The sequence below is a fragment of the Trichoplusia ni genome, chromosome 16, assembly GCF_003590095.1.
Source record: "Trichoplusia ni isolate ovarian cell line Hi5 chromosome 16, tn1, whole genome shotgun sequence".
NCBI lineage: Eukaryota > Metazoa > Arthropoda > Insecta > Lepidoptera > Noctuidae > Trichoplusia > Trichoplusia ni.
The window spans coordinates 5,645,129-5,659,729 of NC_039493.1; the positions used below are offsets into that span (position 1 = coordinate 5,645,129).

General features: G+C 33.5%; 1 protein-coding gene across 1 annotated transcript; it reads right to left on the bottom strand.

Moving 5' to 3' along the window:
* Positions 1 to 2,592: 2,592 nt before the first annotated feature.
* Positions 2,593 to 4,150, bottom strand: LOC113502145. Its single transcript, XM_026883544.1, has 3 exons — positions 3,167 to 4,150; positions 2,880 to 3,074; positions 2,593 to 2,806 (listed from the first exon to the last, which is right to left on the bottom strand). The coding sequence occupies exons 1-3, from the start codon at positions 3,389 to 3,391 to the stop codon at positions 2,732 to 2,734; spliced, it is 495 nt and encodes a 164-aa protein (XP_026739345.1). The 5' UTR covers positions 3,392 to 4,150; the 3' UTR covers positions 2,593 to 2,731.
* Between the last annotated feature and the right edge of the window lie 10,451 nt (positions 4,151 to 14,601).

The window sequence follows — 14,601 nt, forward strand, 5'->3', positions numbered from 1 at the left end:
ATATTCTTTTTACATTGTAACGAAAAAAGCAGAACCGGGCCATAGAATTACGTATGTAGCAAAATATTAAATAATATTTTAACATTCGTTAAACATCGATTCCTGACGCAATCTTGCAAGAAAAATGGATATGAATTTAAAAACAAAATAATTTCTAACAGTTCAGAAGAAAATATTTGTATACTATATAATAATATATTTATTTAAATATGAAAAGTTCTCGTATACAAATTCGAAAAAAAAAATAGATTCATAAATATTCCACAAAGGGAACCATGCCGATGTAATAATAAAACGCAAATCCAGTCCTACCAAATCTTTTCCTCATTTCAATATCCCCGATCATCCCAATACCATTTTTTATTCAACATTATTAGCCGTCATATCTTCACGCCGGCTGGCTGACCAGGGTGGCTATAAAGCCAGCTTGCATATGGAACGCGGCTTGCGACCGACGCCCATATATATTTCACACTAAATAAAACCCAAACGTCTTTTAGGATAGATTCAGACATTACTTATGGGGCCGTTGGAAACGCGATTCGAGGAATTGTGTTGAAAGATCCGATCCACCACTAAAACTTAAAGAAGGTCGACTACCTTCTCTAAGCCATGTAATGCGCTGTCTTGCTTTCAAAGCTGCAATAGTTCTGCTTCAAAATATGCAGGCCCGTGGTAAGTCAGAACTATAACAAGATTCGAAATTCGAAATCCTTATACACCGAAGAATTACTGTTAGAAACATGCAAAATACATTTACAATTATTTTAAAATTGATGAATTGAACGTTCTGTAAATCTCGTTTGGTAGCTCGAAAAACATTTTTGACAAGAAAACGGTCTGAACACTACAGTTGTTTTACCGCGACTAAGTTCATAACATGATCAAAATTTTAACCACTTTACCTACTTTTACATGTATGTATAATGTATCTAGTAAAAACCAATACTATTCGAAACCACCTCTTTAACATAATCCGTACATTTCTTAGCCACACAATACGCACGCAAGAAGGCCGCGTGCACGGAAGTGGCAATTCCAGCACTCTCGAGGGACTGACCCAGTCCGCGACACGCTAAACGAACAGATTTAAGGCCCTTTAGCTCCAGGCCAGGCCTTTGTAAGGCAGGTAGATAAGGCCCGATAAAATATACGATTAAAATTGGCTTCGTTGCATTTGAATTTTATGGAATAAAAATGGCGTAATCTACCAACAAGTTATGGATGTCGAGGAAAAAACATCGAAATCGCATAAAGCTTAAAGAGGAAAATCAAACTCTCATAAATCTCTTGTCAAAGAGGTTTTTGTCCATTCGCAGAATTTTGGCCCTTTACTATTTTATTAGTCTGCATTTTGAGGAGCATGTTTTCAAGAATCAATAAAACTTCATTTATCTTGCCTTACAAAAACATCTATTGACGAAGCGATTCTGTTAACTCTTAAGCCTATCGCCTTAAACAATAAACCTCAGATCTCTCAACTTCCAACTAAAATAAGGTATAATTTGTCTAAATATGGAGAAAGCCTAATATTTTCGAAGTGTTTTCTTTGTAATTATGTACTTGTGACGACAAAGCCTCTGCAAACAGTTTTCCACCCACGGAGGTTACGTTTTAATTTGTAGAGCGTGGGCTGAGGGCCTAGCCAACATGCATGCCTTTCGTATAGAATAGATTTCTACAAACGTTAACGCCACGGCGTTTGAAACGATAGAATAGAATAAGTAGCTAGCCAAATTACATTGGCGAAGACGATCGCTTATTCTATAATCAATGTAGAAAAAACTTAATTTTTTGTCTATGGTCAGCGTTTTCAAAAACGTCAAATGAACGTCAGGCAGGTTCGTGACGTTAGTTCGTAATAAAATTGTTAGTAAGCGGGTGAAACTTATTTGAATGTATAAGAATATTGCAGTTTGAGTTTTGTACGGAGTAAAAAAGTATGCTACAAGTTCATTTTACTATTATAATGTGAAAGTGAAGAATATGTTTACGAAAAATATGCTATAATTGGAGTTGTGGAAAAAAAAATACATTTTTAAACTGAATTAATTTTATTAATAATTGTTTAAAGTGAAAAAACGTAAAGAATGTTTTTTTTCTGAATTTGAGCGATTAAAAATTTATAAAATTATACATGATACAATATATTATGCTATAGTAACATAGAGATATATTATAGTAATTAGATGTAGCTTGACAATAACAGTGTGACGTCACCGGTCACGCTCGGATTTGTTCGGGAGTTGTCAGCGCGTCTTTGGTAGTGGATAAAAGTTATTTTTTTCATTTTGATACAACTTTTCAAATATTGCGAAAAAAAATGTTTTTCCATAAAACTTATACCTACCTACATGATTGTTCCAATTTTCAAAGAGAAAAAAAGATTCAAATACTCAATTATTACAATTCAATACAGTTTAAGAAAAGTTTATAAGTTTATATATTCTACCATTTTTTTTTTCTTGTTTATTATTGTTTAACAAGCTGTTATATTAGTTTATTCATAATATTTACAATTTTACAGAGTAAAATATTTACAAGTTAAAAAACAAAAAATAAAAAAATAATTAAATTTATTAAATCAAAGCATCAAAAAATTCATCGGCATCGCTGCCGGCTGGGAGTGTGCCCAAAAGGCTGGCAGCATTGCCACGTTGAATGGCATTCGAACATTTGAACATTTAAGGAATGATGTCCCTTCCTATTATAAAAAAGATGTTCTTCCTGATTAGGTTTTACTATAGCAATATGAGTGCAATCTATGCACCCAATTACTCCAGGCAAGCCAAACCTTCTTTGAAACCTGAAAGAACAAAAATATTTTCTTATCATAAGAATAGGAACACTTAAATGAGTGAAAACATTTTGTTCCATACTTTCTCTTGTTTAATTAAACCTCTTTCTTGCTGAGTTCTCGGAAATACTATCCATCTCGCCATGATAGCAGGGTGGTTTAACGCATCAACGACTTGTCTGATGCATCGGCTAGCTGTTCGTTGGGCTACATGCTGGGTAACACCAAAAGTCCTTTGATAGGAGCCTGTCGCCAAAAAGGTAAGAGCGCACAACACCTACAAAGACACAACCGTTATATTTGAATAAATTAGGTTCATACCGGCTAAGTTTGTAAGTCTATTCATTGCAAAATTTCTTTATGAATTACCTTAACTGTTAGAGAAATTTCCTGAGAACCCCTCAAGGAAGTTTTTACTCGTAGTTCTTGACAAAGAGACCGAAACGTAGATTTATTTAATCTGAAGTGTTGCACAAATATACTATCCGGTATAACTTCGATCGTGCCGACGCACTGATGATTAAAGTCTCTTTCCTGCTTTTTAAGCCATCTTTCTTCGTTTTGAGCGCACCACAACATATTGAGAGAATGCATTATTCAAATGAAACTGAATAATAAAAAATGATACAAAATAAAGCAAAACAGGTAACAGAATCCTCACAGCTGATTGAAGAATGACGCCATTTTCTTTTGTTAACACTAGCTAAGTACAAAGTACAAACGTTTCGTATAGTTTCTTTCTACAAAAGTTTACGCCACAGCGTTTGAAACTGTAGAATAGAATAAGTAGCTAGCCATCTTAACACGACGAAGAGAATCGCTTATTCTATAGTAACTGTAGAAAAAACATACGCTTTTGTCTATGGTGAGCGTTCTCAAGAACGTCAAAAGAACGTCAGATTGACAGATTCGTATTTGAATAAGATTTCATTATTGTATTTTCAAAAATTTAATTAATATCTTTCATTGATATAAAGTATTTTTTTAATTACTTTCTTTAAATTAAACAATTTCAGTTCTTTATAGTCAATGACTGATTTTTGGAATGGGAAATCTATTAGTGTGTCTCTTATGTTTACTTTCATTTGTTGTTGTTATTTTGTTATAGTTTTTAGATTTTAGATATAGCCTCATATATTTATTCACCAGTAAAGGAAGATCAGCATATCTTACAAATAAAGATGTATCTTTATATGAGTGTTATCATTAAGCAATGCTTTTTTATTGTTTAAATAATACATTACTTGTATTACAAAAATCTTTTTTGTTTACCAGATCGCTACCCAATAAGACTTGTCGAAAATATAAGTTATGAGTTGTTAAAAAGATAAAGAAAGGTAACACCAATAAAATACAGTTTTTGTTATTTAGATTATTTTAATTATTTAATTAGATTAGGTAACACGTTTTTTTTAATGTCCAAAATTTAAAATAAATATTTCATAAATACAAATGTACACTTGAAGAAGTCCTTTATACTTTTTAACAATCATTTGAGCATGACTCCCCGCCTTGCAGTAATTCAGTTTGGTTGCCAACAGTAGAAGTAGATGCAGGGTCTGATGGAAAAGTGTTATTGTCATCATCATGCACTGCAAGGTCTAGTGGCTACTATAGCTAGTCCAGCTTTCAGTGCTACATTGTGTACCACACAACAAGCCTTGGTTGTGTTACTTGTTACATGTGGGTACACTAAATACAGTTCCTGGCTTGCACATGCCTTTGGGTATAATTTTCTTCCCTTAAACCTTGCCCAGCATGGGCACGAGGATACAGGGCATAAGCCAGGGACGTAGCGGACAGCCAGAATCAAAAGAAGTAAATTGTGTTTACTAAAAAGAAACAATATATTTTATGCATATTTATAGTGGTGATCTTTTTGTTTCCTATTGTAAAACATGCCTAATAACCACACTTGTTTATTGGTAGAAGTGATTAGAGATAATAATGAAAGAATGATGTGGTTATGAGTATATCATCATATGAGTACGGCCCAACTTTACTAAATGACCGTATGTGAGTTCTGCATGGGTTCACCAAACCTCTCATTTATATTGATTATTGTATGGTTACTATCACAAATCTGAAAATTATGAATAAGAACTAATTACTATGAATAATTAAAATTTAATGTATTCAGTTTAAATAAAGATTAGTTGCATCTGCCATTAGAATATTTTATTATTGATATCCTTTCCTATTATATGATGTTCTTCAACATTAGGTTTTATAATATCAATAAACTATGGCTGGGTGCCATAGTTTATTGATATTATAAAACCTATAATCACACACATTATGCTTATATTTAATTAAGTTTAATTAGACCTAGTATAATGTTTGAATCCTGTAGCTAAGAGCACAACACCTTCAAAGACACCTCGCCTCTTTTAGTAAATCCGGAATCTCCAAAGTTAATGTCGTAACGTATCGTGTAATGTTTTAAATCCAAAGTTCAGCCAAAGGGTCTTCTTTAAACATAATTTTATCTAAAATGTTTGACAAATACAGTCTGGCATACTATATCTTGAATCGTTCGCATGCACTGACGATTAAGGTCTCTTGACCACCGCTTAAGTCACCTTTCTTCATTTTGAGCGCCCCACAATGTATAAAATGAATGCATAGTTCAATTAAAACTGAATATTACAAAACAAAACAAGACACTAAAAAACATCCGAACAGCTGATTGTATAATGACGCCATTTTCTGTCGTAAACGTTAGGGTCTCGGCGATCGTTTAGTTTTCTATCGAACGCTACGACTCCGTTTCGTAAACGCTTGTCAAAATTGTAATTTGGCTACCGTTTTGTACAGGATGTAACGATCGGAACTGTCAAACGCTTAAGTTTCTATTCTATCGTTCAAAACGCGTTGACAAGTAGCATACTTGGCTACGACTTTTCTATTCGTTTGATTTAACCACGTGACTTAGCGTTCGGATTTTGTTATCTCCATACAATTCCTAACGTTTCGTAAGCGCTTGTCAAATTGCAGGTTGGCTACCGTTTTGTGTAATTTGTATGGGATTTAGCGATCGGATCTGTCAAACTCTTAAGTTTCTATTCTATCGTTTCGAACGATTTGATAAGTAGTATTGTTGGCTACGACTTTTCTATTCTATTGATTTGACCACGTGACTTAGCGTTCATCTCCATACAATTAGTAACGTTTCTCTTGGCGTTTGCGATCGCTACGGGTCTGTTGGCTAGGCCCTCTGGTATTGGGTAACGAATTGACAAAGTAAATTAATGTATTCCGGTTGACAATAGGTGGATAAGTTTGTGTAATATATTTTTATTATTTATTTCTATAATGTTAAACAATTACCGAAGGTAGTAAAGAAAATATGTACTTACACTCCATGTATAACTAAGCAAGCTCCGATACAGTAAAAAATATAGGAACCATTTCGTTAAATATTTCATCGTTCCTTTTATTGACTGACATCTATCTTGATAAAGAAAAGTTTCCGGTAACGTGTAGTCATTAATAATGTACCATAAATATACACTTATAAGATATATTACATATTATCCTTATCGTGCCCGTGGCTATTATAACAAAAAATAAGCGTCACAAATTGACACCCATGTCAGTTTCAGAATCAAACAATTCTCCTTGTGAAGGCGACTGTACATACAAACGTATCTGTTTACCCAGTAATTGGGTTGGCGAGGTCTAAAGCCGACGAAATTTACAATTAATTAATTAGTCGAAATAGAAACTATACACAGCGTAGATTAAGTATCTCCACAATAACATTAAGGCTTCTAATTTGTTTGAAATAGATAAAATTGACTATTTCTGGCTCAGAGGATAGGTTTAGAGATAGTCTTCTTAAGATTAATTTTATTAGTAAACTGAGAGTGTAATCTGAGGCATTATTGATAAGGTTATTTAGAATTTTAGTTAGGAGCGAGTAGGTAAATGTATACACAAAAGTTGTTCATGTATTATAAATATAAATAACTTTACTTAAAAACTGTTTCTCTTCATTGATGTTCATTCTTGTTCTTTTGTTTTAATTTTTTTGAAGAAAATTGTGAATAAAAATGTAAGTTCATTATTCCCATATAACACTACTAGTATCCATGTTTTTAAATAAAAATGAGTTTTAAGGAACAAAAAAAATGGGAACATGAAAATTGAGGTTTTCCGGTTCTCAGATCTACCCAGTATGCTTACAAAATTTCATGAGAATGCGTCCGTCCATACAAGGTGACACGAGAATTTTATATGATAACGTTGTCACATAAAAAAGAACTCCAAGACAAAATATCACTCAAACTAATATTGTATCTTTGTCTACATTGACAATCAAGCCTTCAGAAGTAGTTTCGATAAATGTTCACAAAATTCTGTTTTACTGTAACCAAAATGTTCAATGAATATAATTCCAAAAGTCCTACCTAATACTGGGAACTATAACACTAAATAAAACTAATTCAACGCATTTAGTTTTAAACCATTGATTCTAATCGTATTCGCTAAATTGAATACTTTATTCAACAATTACTGGTTGGCTATTCTATTGGGTCTGGTTTGATAGCTATTTTAAATACTTATTCTAAATGTTGGGACCAGAACTAAAACGATTTGAAGCATATTTAGTAGTACATGGTCCGGAATTGGGGGACTAGTGGCAATTGGCATTTTTAATAGTTTACTAATTAATATAAAATGACTTATGGCTAATAGAATAATGAGTCATCGAGCTAAACTGATTAATAGGAATAAATTGTTCTCACCGCGGTTGGTCAAGTATCATAAAATTATTTAAGACAGTCATTAAAAATCTTCAACATTGTATACAATCGAAAATATTTGTGTTACAAATTACGACCAAAACCCTCAAATAATACTATTTTTACACACTTTTATGAGATTTTGAAACAGAGATTTGAAAAACCGAAATCTTGAAAAGTGATTCCACATGGATTCCACATATTATGATTCTGCCAGATAACCATTTTAGCGCTCCTGAGCTAAGTCCCCGCAAACTATACACACTGGGGTTCTCTATCAGCAAACTTTGTCGGTTAAAACAACTCTTAAAGTTTCTGGCTTCAGAATGCACCTGTTACTCGCAATCAAGTATCCAACCAACTTTTTAATTTATCACTGGTCTCGTACGGTCACAGTTGTTAATAGATCGCTATCTTGCCTGCGGTTTAGGGTTCTGTTGTGAAATAAAAAACTACCGGACGTAGTAAAAATGTAATGGAAACAACTGCAGCTTATTTCCAGATTGAAAATATTATATTATGTACTTTTTTTCAGCAACTGAGAGCCAGTGATAAAGGTAACCACGCCAAACAAATTGTGCCTAATGTGTCACTTTTACGTATTGAATGTTTGACAAAATAACCACCATTTTAGAATTATATTACAAACAGCGAGAGTCGCTTATCAAAAAAAAGACCTATTTTTGTCTCATTCAAAAATTCCAATATTCCATCAAATATTCTATTAACTCTCGTCCAGTGCATTTCAACATTTCGCTTTGAGTGGTATATTCCTGTTTACAAAGTACAGAACCCGAACTGCAGACAAACTTTTGTATTTTTATAAGTCATAACAAAAGTTGCGGAGTGGACAGCATCCATCTTCCATACATACACATTTTACATTGCAACTGTTACGTACAATCAAGCATGTGGCAGGGAAAGTTTTCCCATTTGCCTGCAGTTTAACGCTCAACTGCAACTCGGTCACATCTGCTAATAGATCCTTCATGCTCACTGAGTTGTGTAAAAACCGACTTCAGAACGCAAACTGCAGAACTCGGTACCATCAAAACTTCGGGATTTATGACTGTGTAATTTATGCGGAGGTATTTTGGACTATTTTGTGGAAAATAACGTGATGAACAAATGGAATTTACTAATAGACCATATTATACGAAAACTCTTAGGTAATCTATAAATTTCGGTGAGTGTTAACATGACGCACTAATTCCGAACATGAGGCAAAATCATTTCTTAAGGATCATCGAAATCTCGAAAAATATCACAACACTTATCTTAAAAATAAAGAAAACAAAAGCGCTTATATAATCTCATAAAATTGGTCCTTACGGATAATTTTCCAATAATTACCATATCTAAACGGTTTCAATTCCCCTGTTAGTCTTCTGTATTCATTGCAAGTAAATCGCGTACTCTGGCGTGTACCTACGTTTTTGTTCCCAACAATATAAAAGTGCCATAAAATTTGTGAATTGCCACCTCCCTGGGGTGTGATCGGAACACAGGCAGTTACGTTATGGGACTCATTACCGGTCGCTACCACAAAATAGATACGGACAAAAGGACCAAGAAAATCAGAGCCCACGCACAATAAAATAAAGAGGACCATATTGTACGTACTTGGACAATAATGTGAAGATCTAAACAAAAGCAGGACGATCCTTTTATAATCCGCGTTCCATAAATAATCCTCATTGTTGGGAGAATCAAAGCGAGAACCTAGGATTATAAAACCATTAATAAGATTTTCTTTCAAATACTGTGCTCGGAGTAAAATCCGAATAGATATATTGTAGCACTATTTGAGTTCAGCTTTCCATAACGCTCAGCTTCATCTCTATCAAAACAAACTTAGCGTAATTCCTTTACAATTGCAACAGTAACATCAGAAAACCTACATAAAGTAATAAGTACTCATTATTTTTTTATAAATAATACTAATTTGAATGATAAGTTCAAATTAAATAAAAATATTTAAGAATATTTGTGTGGTCCTTCGGTCCTCACTTCATGTTGTTTCAAGTGAGACTTCTTTATTACAATATCTCCCGTATTTACTGTGACAATATCTCATTTTCCCCGTGAGTGTCATTCCCCCTCCCAAAGTTTACATTAACGCGTTTTGGTAGCACTTACCTCTGTTCTCTTTAAGGTTTCTTATTTGAACAATGTAATTTTGCAAATATTTATTGTAATTACCTACTTTTCTCGATTATGGATGAAATAATAATGGCTTTCCCAGTAACTCGGATGAAGTAATAGCTAGAGATCTTCCTGCTAGAACTAATCTTAGGATTTCTAATCTGTATCAATCAATGTGTATTTTACTCATCATTAACATAAAATAACGGTAAACATTAAAGTTTAAAAACCATCCAGTGTTAAGTTCCTAGTCACCTAGAATGTAAAAAATGGAAATGCAGATGAAAAACTTGTAGCAAATCATCTTGATCCCAACTTAGTTCAAAACCTGTGACACCAAATGCTTTTTCTTTAATTACGAAACTAGTGACCAAAATAATGTTCTTGAATACGACAACCCTAACCCTTAAATGATTGTTAGCTTGATTGATAATAAAGCGTCTGCCGATAATGTCTCCGAGGACCAAATTTAATCTAACAGGATCATTAAGACCGGCAACGTTCGAACACGAAGTCTGCTAATAATATCTGTATAAAATCAATAATCGACCTTATTGGAACGGGAATTCACCAAGGGTTGTACTTTCTAGTATCATAATTATTATGAGGAGCAAGAAACTGAACGTAGTAAGGAACAACTCAAGGAGTTCGAGTAGAAGACATTAAAAAGTTTCTAGATTGATTCTCCGCCTTAGTTTTTCCCGTCAATCCAATCAAAATTCACTTACATGGCATTTAAAGCAACATGAAAAAATATATTCTATATAAATGAATCTATATCAATTTGGCTTAAAAATAAATCCCAAGGATAAAGATCGCCGTTACAACGAAAGCTACAGAAATCCTTATCGACTTTTTACCGATCAAAACGTAACAAATCTCGAATGAAATCGAAAGCAAGCTATAAATCAGAGCAATTCTCACTTCGTAAAAACAAAGGGCACTGGAACTTCACCTGAAAAGCCAAACCGCAATAGCCAGAATAATCCAGCAAGATTAGCAGCCTGCCAGCCTGGCTTGCCAAACTCCGCAGCCGACCCCGATTAATCCGGATAAAACCAGCCCTGAACCAGCCAAAACCGGTTACAGAGTCGAAAAGCCACACTAATTATCTAATGTGTAACTTGTTTGCCGTAACTATTAGTGCAACGCGACTAGACCAAATTAACTCGTTTTAAATAAGCTTGTAATTAAATTAGGAAAGGACGTATTGAATTAAATTTAACTTAATTTCTAAGTTTTAGTAATTGTTTTTTTTTAGACTGGCCTTGTAAAATAATGAAGACAAAGATTTAGTCATTAATAATAAAAAAAATTGTATCATCTGTTACATATTAATTTTATGAAGGCGTTAATTACTTCGGGCAATTTTATTCACATTAATAACCAATTTTCAGTAACATCACAAGTCAAACGGTCAGTAGACACATATAGCATAATCCCCCAACGGATTATCTAAGTAGCTATAACTTAGTGGCTCAAACTAAGATGGCTAATATCCCGATGTCAAACGGTCAACGGTAAATCAAAGAGCAGTAATCCTGTTTTATAGGAACAAGTTCTGGTCCTTATCTTCTGAGTTAGTGATACGAATCTCGTGTCCATGGGAGGAAGGACGAAGGGAACGCTAAGCGATTATGTAAGAAAAAGTTTGGAATAGTTTGTCATTGTTTTATCTCGGTTTGAAACTTTCAGGAATATTGGTCCTTCGAGACGGTACTTTGTTTGAGACGAAAACATAAAATTTTGGCAAAAGTTTTTTTTGTGACGTGGGTTATGTGTATGGTATGTATTAATACTATAATGGTATTTGCGTGTAGGTAAAGTTTTTTATTTGTCTGGATCAAAGTCACAATGATCACCGTACTTTTTTTTCAACCTTTTGTAGTACGTGACAATTTGGGAAAATTTTAAAGTTTTTTTAACTTAACCAATAACCTAATTTTGTTTCCCTCGTGTTATACAGAGTATATTAAAATTTCTCCTCATTATACTACAAAGAAAAATATGGTAACAGCGTCCTCAACAATTTGTGACCGTTGCAATAAAGGCTCATTCTACGAATTTTACGAGCTTCCGTACTGAGCGCGCAATGTATAACGCAACATTGTTTATAAGTGGTTATTTTAAAATTATAATCTCATATTTTTAACATGATCATCGAAAGATATATATCTCCGTAGATTTTTAAATTTTAACAGTATCATATCTACAACGTACAGATCGTAGCTAGACAACTGCATTAGTTCAAAAACTAATGTGTTTTATTATCATTTGGCACGTTATCTAACCAATACTTAATTCTAAACAAGAACCTAAATATAGTGCATAAACTAACCGAGCAAATAACATAAACCATGTTCTAAAACAAGCTGGCTAAAGTTATTAATAACTCATTTCTGAACACCATTGCAGTTATAAATGAGCTTGAACGTCACCGAAGCATATTACTATGCATAATAAATTTAAGCGGCTAAAATATTTTGGCGAAAACATGACTTAAGGTACCTGCACACTATTAATGTGTTTAAGAGGGAATATTTTAACCGCTACGAGCTACGAATTCAGTTTGTTTATTAAAACCACATCTTAGGAGTATTATTCAAACTGGTCGTTTAAATACAGATGGCATTCGCTTGGAGATATTTGCTTATGTAGGTGGTTTTTGATGAATTATTGTTTAAATTTTGGAATATGATTTTCTGGTAAGGTGTTAAAATACTAAAATGGTTAAATATATTCTAAAGTTATTTTTATTCAGAAGTAATTCATTACAATTATAATTTGAACGTTAAAACTTCAACGTTAAAATTTATCTGGACAACAGAACAGTCATTCATCCACCTTTTCAAAATCAAAATCAAAAGTGTTTATTTCGAATCAGCCGTTTTCTATGCACTTTTAAAATGTTATGGTTAAAGTAATGCCTCTCTCACTCTCGTTGACTTTAGTAGTTTTACATACGTACGAGTACCTATTTAAATGCCCCGAAAAGTGCGCATCGTATTCGAGAGCGCCATGCGGACCGTGTCTTTCATCTACAGCAGATGAGTAATCTACATAACTACTAATCAATCACAACTAAAATGAATGAACCCTCTATTCTAACCCTTCATCTCAGATTCAATCTTAAGGGTCCACCAATCAAGCAAGGCATCAAGTAGGTACCCTATTTCCCTAATCGCTTTCTAATCTGCATCTAAATCGACTCCAGGTTCCTTTAGATCGAACCCAATGTCCCAATTTATAGAGTCGTCAAGCCCTCTCATGTAAATTCTTAAGCATTCTCCTCACGTTTCTCCCTCATACATTACATGAATCAAAGAATGGACATCACATACATTAGATATGTTCAACTTTTACTGTTACTTTGTACCCCGGGAGGATTTGCGCTCGGCATGAATAGCCTCCGCTACTTTCAACAAAATCCATTCACTTGTGGGGGAAACAAAACAAAGGAGGTTTATCTTTTTATTTTGGTTTCGGTAATAGCTGTGGTTACCGGACAGAGAATTATGGATGGGACGTCCTTTACATGCTGTCTACTAAACCGGACTTAGTAAAGCTTTTGATGGTTTTTCAGTGATAAAGAGGGTTGAAATGTAAAGTTTTGTGACGCATTATGTACTTACTTCATTTTTTTTCTTCAGTAGATTCAATGTGAATTGTAGTTATGTGTTAAGGGTATTTTTTGAGAAATGTATAAGCATGATTAAAATTCGGTTTATTGCATGAAAAAAATCCAATTAAGAAAAAAATAAAAGTCTCCTATTCCTTACCATTCGGCTTCAATTTTCAAATTATTTATATCACAAACGTATTTAATTAGCTGCAGAATATTAAATACCCTTGTAGAGCAGTGCTTGTAACGGAGACAGCGCTAAGTGGGCTGGCTCTCTGCGGTCACAAACTTGCTAATGAAGCCAGATACTGCAAATATTCTGCAATTTTGTAAAAGGGATTTTTGTTTGACAGTATAGATCTTCCGTTGCTTCTAGAAGTTGTATTTATTCGGTTGTAATAAGGTTTTTTGATAGTCATTTTAATATCGCACATGATATAATAATATGCATTTCCTACGGAGCCTTAAAAAGAAAACAAATGTGACGGATTTGCACAACAGCGTATCGTGTTCAGATTGGTTTTGGTTATACTCAGTGAGCGCCCTGGATTTTTATATTTAGGGCCGATTTTTCAATTGCCAGATAACTTTTATTCGACAAATATTTTTGACGTTTTGACAGCTTTTGTATAGAAAATAAGTCAAACGGTCATATTTATTCCTCAGATAAAAGTTATCTCACGATTGAAAAATCGGGCTTTAATCGAATACTTTTATTAGATTCCTAACTGTTGAGGCTGTTCTCGCTTGGACGACGTTAAATAGCTGTAAATCAAAAACAATATAACAAAGTCTAATTTTAATCCAAGGTGTCAGCTACCTATATACCAAAATTCATCGAAATCAATTTAACCGTTTAGGCGTGAATAGGTAACAGACATACAAACAACGCAATCACATATTTTTACATATTGAGTTTTAGTATTAGAACTAGGTACAGGACTTTCAATCTTACAATCATTTTACAGACTCGGTGTTAAACTGAACACTAAGTAAAAATTTGACGGTACATGCATGTGTCGTTCATGATCTTTATATAGCTAACTCTGAAACAATTTGAACAAGCAGTCACTTATATCCTAAAGCTTACTTTGTTCAAGGATACAAAGTTACTAACTCCTTATTGCTTAGTTTCCTCAATATTGTTTACTTTTATGTTGCAGTTAAATATAAATGTATGTAACATTTCGTTTACTTTGATGCCACTATGCTATTTATTTATTTAAATTGTCATGTTCAATTGTGGTACATAATGTTATGTGTGTTGCATATTTTATCTTGATGATTTT